This window comes from Anolis sagrei, chromosome 13 (genome assembly GCF_037176765.1).
Source record: "Anolis sagrei isolate rAnoSag1 chromosome 13, rAnoSag1.mat, whole genome shotgun sequence".
Lineage (NCBI taxonomy): Eukaryota > Metazoa > Chordata > Lepidosauria > Squamata > Dactyloidae > Anolis > Anolis sagrei.
In genome coordinates, this window is record NC_090033.1 from 1173204 (window position 1) to 1180844 (window position 7641).

Here is a 7641-nt window from a genome sequence, read left to right on the forward strand (position 1 = left end):
TCATTTATTTTTCATAGGGTTGAATGGCCTCATGACTTTCACTAAAATGTATAGAGAAATTCTAAAGTTCAGGCAGCAGAAACAGTGAACAAAGATATTATATATTCTATTACTAATAATATTGCAGTATAGTGGTATAGTACCAAGATATTATACTAATATTGTGCATGTAATATTAGTAATAATATTGCGATATAGTGGTATAGAACCAATATATCATACTAATAGCACAATATTAATATATTGTACTGTATTGTGCTACAGCACTATACTGCAATATCACATGCATTACATAATATATAAATACAATATTATATTATTAGTAGTATTGTATTGTATTACATTATAATATTATTATCAATATAGAGATATACAACATATTATATTATGAGCATGACACAATATTAGTATGATATCTATACCACTATACAGCAATATTATTTGTAATATTACATGCACAATATTAGTATGATATCTTGGTACTATACCACTATACAGCAATATTATTGCTAATATTACATGTATTATATTAGTATATCTTGTTACTATACCGCAATATCATTTGTAATATTACATGCACAATATTAGTATGATATCTTGGTACTATACCACTATACACAAATATTATCTGTAATATTACATGAATACTAGTATGATATCTTGGTACTATACCACTATACTGCAATATTATTAGTAATATTACATGCACAATATTAGTATGATATCTTGGTACTATACCACAATATTATTTGTAATATTACATGCACAATATTAGTATGATATCTTGGTACTATACTACTATACCGCAATATCATTTGTAATATTACATGCACAATATTAGTATGATATCTTGGTACAATACCGCAATATTATTAGTAATATTAAATGCACAATATTCGTATGATATCTTGGTACTATACCACTATACACAAATATTATCTGTAATATTACGCGCACAATATTAGTATAATATCTTGGTACTATACTGCAATATTATTTGTAGTATTACGTGCACAATATTGGTAAATCTTATAATATTGTAGTATACCACTATACTGCAATATTATTAGTAATATTACGTGTAATATATACTATACCGGACAAAATTAGGTATCTTTACAATTAATAATGGCAGGTTCATTTGGAACACAAATAGCTGGAAAGTATTGCACTGTACGCAAACACAAATCTATGTCTATTTGAATAAATTAAAAATTAAAGAAAAATAGATAAATATTTTTTATTTATTATTATGTGGTTTCACACTGCCCCTGCTGTCGTCAAGAGGTGTTTTGGGGTGTTGTTGTTTATTTGTTTGTCTGTTTGTTTGTTGAAGGGGTTGCTCCTTGCTGTTAGTTGTCAGCTTCCCCCTTCAAGGAATCACATTGTTCAAACTACTGAGACGGATGTATGGATTTCTCACAATATTACTGCTGGAGAAGAGTGCAAATGATTCAGTGCATTCATAATAATAATAGTAATTTTTTTCCCCTCATGTCAGGAGCAACTTGAGAAACTGCATGTCGTTTCTGGTGTGAGAGAACTGGCCATCTGCAAGGACGTTGCCCAGGGGACGCCTGCAAGGGGAGCTGGAGCTGACAGAGGGAGCTCATCTGTGCTCCCCCAGCCCACCCCTGGATTCGAACTTCCGACCTGTCAGTCTTCAGTCCTGTCAACACAAGGGTTTAACCCATTGTGCCACAGGGGGAATACAATAATAATAATAATAATAATAATAATAATAATAATAATACATCACACAGTCCTAGACGCTTGAGAAGTGTTCAACGAAATCCAACATATAGATCTTGTTTGCTGTGACATACTGTGCTTTTGTGTCAATAATAGTAATAATAATAATAATATTTTTGTCTTGTATTTTATGCTAAATGGGCTTTTATTTGTATTGTGTTGTGAGCCTCTTTAGGGAGAAAAAATTGGAATAGAAATAAAGATCTATAATAATAATAATAATAATAATAATAATAATAATGTGTTTATTTATATCCTGCTTTTCTCCCTAACGGGACCCAAAGACAACATAATACAATACAAATCAAAGCACATTTAACATAAAATATGAGACAAAAATCACACAAAGCACACTAAGGTCCAGAAATATGATATAAATAATTATCTCGTATATTTCATATCATATAAATTTATATTTCGTATCATATAAATTAAATATCTAAATATATATTTATAAATATATAAAGATTAAGCATGAAAAACATTTAAAACCAATTACAATATTTGTGGAGACTCATCCATTAAATAGCTATTAGTTTTTAAATTTTAATTTTAATCTAGCGATAAATGTATATTAAGCGTGTATGTTTATATGGGTCATTTGAGTTTTCATTGCCAGTTATTCTTGTTTAACTTTAACGTTCGGTGGCTTTTATACTGCTTGATGTGGCCTGTTTTGATGTAATTTGTTTGTATGTTTTTCCTTTCTGGCATTGAATGTTTGCCATATATGTTGGAAATAATAAAAACTATTTGCAGACCGCCCGAGTCCCTTTGGGGAGATAGGGCAGTCTGCAAATAGATTTATTGTTGTTGTTGTTGTTGCTGTTGTGCAAACTGACCTTGTTGTCATTAGCAATTGAATTCATGTGTCAAAAGCTTGCTTGAACAGGCAGGTCTTCAACCGGTTCTTTAAAGATAACAGGGAAGGGACAGTTTTCATCTCAATGGGAAGGGAGTTCGAAAGGGCTGTTAGGCTGTAAGGAATTCTGGGAGTTGAAGTCCAAAACACCTGGAAGGAGGGCCGAAGTTTGCCCATGCCTTTTATATATTATATATACTACAACTTAGGATATAATACAATATATTCTATAATACTAATAGCATATATAGTGTCATAATAATATAATTTTTATATTATATATTACATTTTACACATAATATTGCACTACAGAGCTATAGTACAATATAGTAAGATATCATACTAATATGGTGCTATGCTAATAATAGCATATTTTATATATACTACAACTTATAATACAATATATTTTATTATACTAATAGAATAATATTCTGGTAGTGTATTATATATTGTGGTATAATAATATAGTGCAACATAATGTATAATAGTTGGATATTATTATTAATATCTTATATATACTACACCTAATGATATAGCACAATATATTCTATAATGCTAATAGTATAATATACTGCCAGTGAATTATATATATTGTGGTATAATAATATATAATATAGTAATTGAGCATTATATGTTAGACGTAATATTACTAATAATATTGCATTATATTATATTACTAATAATATTGCATTATATGTTAGATGTAATATTATTAAGATTGCTTTATAGTACACCATAGTAAGATATACCAGTACTGTATTGTATTATGCTAATAATAGAACATATATCTTATATATATTACAGCTTATGATATAATATATTTTATAATAATAACTATAAAATACTGAGAGTTTATATTTATTGTGCTATAATATAATACAATAATTGCATATTATACATTACATGTAATATTACTAATTATATTGCAATAAAGTGAAAAAATACAATATAGTATTATATCATACTAATATTGTGCTATGCTAATAATATAATATTAATTATAATACAATATAATAATGGTATATTATATGTTACATGCAATATTAGTAAGAATATTGCCATATAGTGGTATATTACAATATAGTAATATACCATACTAATATTGTGCTGTGCTCATAATATATTTTATATACATCTAATATTGATAATACTATAATTTAATATAATATTAATAATAACTGTATATTATATGCTATGCTCATAATATATTGTACACACATATAATATTGATGCTATCATAATGCAATACAATATAATCCTAATAATACAATATAATAATTGTATATTATGTTACATATAATACTACTAATCAAATTGCAGTATAGTGGTATAGTAAAACATAGTAAGATAGCATACTAATATTGTGCATTGCTCATAATGTAATATATTGTATAATACATGCAATGTTACTAATAATATTACAGGATAGCAATATATTATATTAATATATAATACTAATACAATATAATAATATAATGCTAATAGAAGAATAACGTATAATACTAACAATACAATATAATAATAATGCAAGAATAATATAATAATATAGTACTAATATACAATAGAATAATACAAATATTATAGTAATATAATGCTAATACAAGAATAATGTAATATTACTAATACAATAATATATATAATACTAATAACACAATACAAAATATAATAAAAAATGAATAATATAATAATATGGTACTATTACAATATAATAATGGAAATATTATAGTACTATAATGCTAATACAAGAATGTCATATTAATAATACAATATTAATATGACATTATTCTTGTATATTACTATAATATTTCTAGTATTACATTGTAATAGTACCATTTTATTATATTGTATTGTATTATTAGTGTTATATATTAATATTATTGTATTATTAATATGACATTATTCTTGTATTAGCATTATATTACTATATTATTTGTATTATGTTGTAGTACCATATTATAATAATATGGTACTATTACAACATAATAATAGAAATATTATAGTAATATTATACTAATACAAGAATGTCATATTAATGTTATTGTATTATTAATATGAATAATATAATAATATGATACTATTACAATATAATAATAGAAATATTATAGTAATATTATACTAATATAAGAATAATGTCATATTAATATTATTGTATTAATATGAATAATATAATAATATGGTACTATTACAATATAATAATAGAAATATTATAGTACTATAATGTTAATACAGGAATAATGTCATATTAATATTATTGTATTATTAAGATGAATAGTAAAATAACATGATACTATTACAATATAATAATAGAAATATTATAGTAATATAATGCTAATACAAGAATAATGTCATATTAATAATACAATAATATTGATATATAACACTAATAATGCAACATAAGAATAACAAGAATAATATAACATAGTACTAATAATACAATATAATAATACAATTATTATTATGTAATAATAATACAATATAATGATGATAATATTGTAGTAGCAAGGATCCAATGTATAATATTGCAATGTGCCAGGCCTGGGCCCACTTGGGCCCTCCCTCCAGGGGGTTGGGACTCCAACTCCCACCATTCCTAACAGCCTACTACAACTCCCACCATTCCTAACAGCCTACCGGCTGTTAGGAATGGTGGGAGTTGTAGTAGGCTGTTAGGAATGGTGGGAGTTGTAGTAGGCTGTTAGGAATGGTGGGAGTTGTAGTCCCAACCCCCTGGAGGGAGGGCCCGGCTGTTAGGAATGGTGGGAGTTGTAGTAGGCTGTTAGGAATGGTGGGAGTTGTAGTCCCAACCCCCTGGAGGGAGAGCCCGGCTGTTAGGAATTGTGGGAGTTGTAGTAGGCTGTTAGGAATGGTGGGAGTTGTAGTCCCAACCCCCTGGAGGGAGGGCCCGGCTGTTAGGAATGGTGGGAGTTGTAGTAGGCTGTTAGGAATGGTGGGAGTTGTAGTCCCAACCCCCTGGAGGGAGGGCCCAAGTGGGCCCAGGCCTGGCGGAGGTTTCTCCGCGTCCTTACCTTGAGGATCTCGAGCTGGTCGGCGTTGCACCGGGAGCAGTAGATGTGGAGCTCGTCGCAGACGGCGTTGATCTGCTGGAGGGAGAAGTCCCTCAGGACGGAGTTGAGGATCTGGGGCAGGCAGAGGCGCTTCTCTCCGCCCACCACGAAGCAGGAGATGGTCTCCCCCTCCAGCACGGTCTCGCAGCGCTCCGTGGAGCGGTCCGAGGGCAGGAAGAAGGGGCCCGAGGGCGGCGCCGGCGGAGGGGGAGCCAGCAGCTCCGCGCCCTCCTTCCCGGGGCCTCCCCCGCCGCCTCCCCCCTTGTAGATCTCCTGCGCCCAGCGGGCCGAGAAGGCGGCCGGCCCGCCCAGGGAGCTCATGGAGCTGAGGTGGAACTGCTCCAGCGTCTTCTGCAAGCCCGGGTGAGGGTGGAAGCCCCCCCGCGTCACGGCCTCCATCTTCGGGGCAGAGGCAGCGAGCAAGGCCGGCCAGGCGGGAGGCTCCACTCACTCCTTCACAGGCCGCGGCCTCGCCTCACCATCCTCACCCTCAGCGCCTCCTTCTCATGATCCAAGTTCTCCTCACGCGGCCTTCACCGGGGAAAAAAACATCGCCAGGCACACTCCGAAATTGAACAATCCCCTCAAAAAATAATAATAATACAAGAAGAAGAAGAAGAAGAAGCCGGGTCCAATTGGGAAATCCTGAGGTAAATAACGGAGAGTCGCCCCCTCTCTCTCTTCCTTCTCCTCCGCCTCACGTCCTCCTCCGACGCCCGCTCCGGACAGACTGAGGGGAGCTCCGGCGCCGAGATGCTGCCGCTGCGTCTGCGCACGCGCGGAGCAAGAAAGGGGTGGGGCTTAGTGCTCAGCTCCGCCTCCCTTCGCTCGAACGTCCCTCTCACTCCTCTCTCTCTTCTTGGCCCCGCCTTCCCTGTTACTCTTTGCGTAAGGGGCGTGGCCTCTTCTCCCGCTCCGCCTCCCTTCCCTCCGACTTCCCTCCCTCACTCCTCTCTCTTCTTGGCCCCGCCTTCCCTGTTACTCCCTGCGTAAGGGGCGTGGCCTCTTTTCTCGCTCCGCCTCCCTTTCCTCCGACTTCCTTCCCTCACAGCTCGAGGGGGCGGAGCCTCGTGTTCGGCCCCGCCTTCCCTGTTACTCTTCTTGACAGCTTAGAAGATGAGACGTCGCCCCGCCTCCTTGTGCGTAGGAGGCGTGGCCTCTTCTCTCGCTCCGCCTCCCTTTCCTCCGACTTCCTTCTCTCACTCATCGAGGAGGGGGCGGAGCCTCGTGTTCGGCCCCGCCTTATACTTAAGGGGCGAGGCCTCTTCTCTCGCTCCGCCTCCCTTACTTCCGACTTCCCTCTCTCACACCTCGGGGGAGGGGGCGGAGCCTCAAGTTCGGCCCCGCCTTCCCTATTACTCTTTGCGTAAGGGGCGTGGCCTCCTGTCTCGCTCCGCCTCCCTTTCCTCCGACATCCCTCTCTCACTCCTCTGGGAGGGGGCGGAGCCTCGTGTTCGGCCCCGCCTTCCCTATTATTCTTTGCATAAGGGGCGTGGCCTCTTGTCTCGCTCCGCCTCCCTTTCCTCAGACTTCCCTCTCTCACTCCTCTGGGAGGGGGCGGAGCCTCAAGTTCGGCCCCGCCTTCCCTGTTACTCTATACTTAAGGGGCGTGGCCTCTTGACTCGCTCCGCCTCCCTTACTTCCGACTTCCCTCTCTCACACCTCGGGGAGGGGGCGGAGCCTCAAGTTCGGCCCCGCCTTCCCTATTACTCTTTGCGTAAGGGGCGTGGCCTCTTGTCTCGCTCCGCCTCCCTTTCCTCAGACTTCCCTCTCTCACTCCTTTGGGAGGGGGCGGAGCCTCAAGTTCGGCCCCGCCTTCCCTGTTACTCTTTGCGTAAGGGGCGTGGCCTCTTGTCTCGCTCCACCTCCTCCCTAATACAAAAGGAGGCGGGGCTACTAGATGGAGCGCCTTCCGTCACTCTGAACACCCGGCCTCGCAAAAGGGGCAGGCAGAGGGCGGGG

At 37.1% G+C, this 7641-nt stretch overlaps 1 protein-coding gene across 2 annotated transcripts in view; it reads right to left on the minus strand.

Annotated features, from left to right (window-relative positions):
- The window catches only part of SKI (SKI proto-oncogene), a 202253-nt gene extending 195819 nt beyond the window's left edge, over window positions 1–6434 (minus strand). For both annotated transcript variants that reach the window (XM_067472948.1, XM_067472947.1), the window contains exon 1: window positions 5641–6434. In XM_067472948.1, the coding sequence (XP_067329049.1) occupies window positions 5641–6078 (438 nt within the window). In that variant the 5' untranslated portion in view covers window positions 6079–6434. The remainder of the gene's footprint in view (window positions 1–5640) is intronic.
- Between the last annotated feature and the right edge of the window lie 1207 nt (window positions 6435–7641).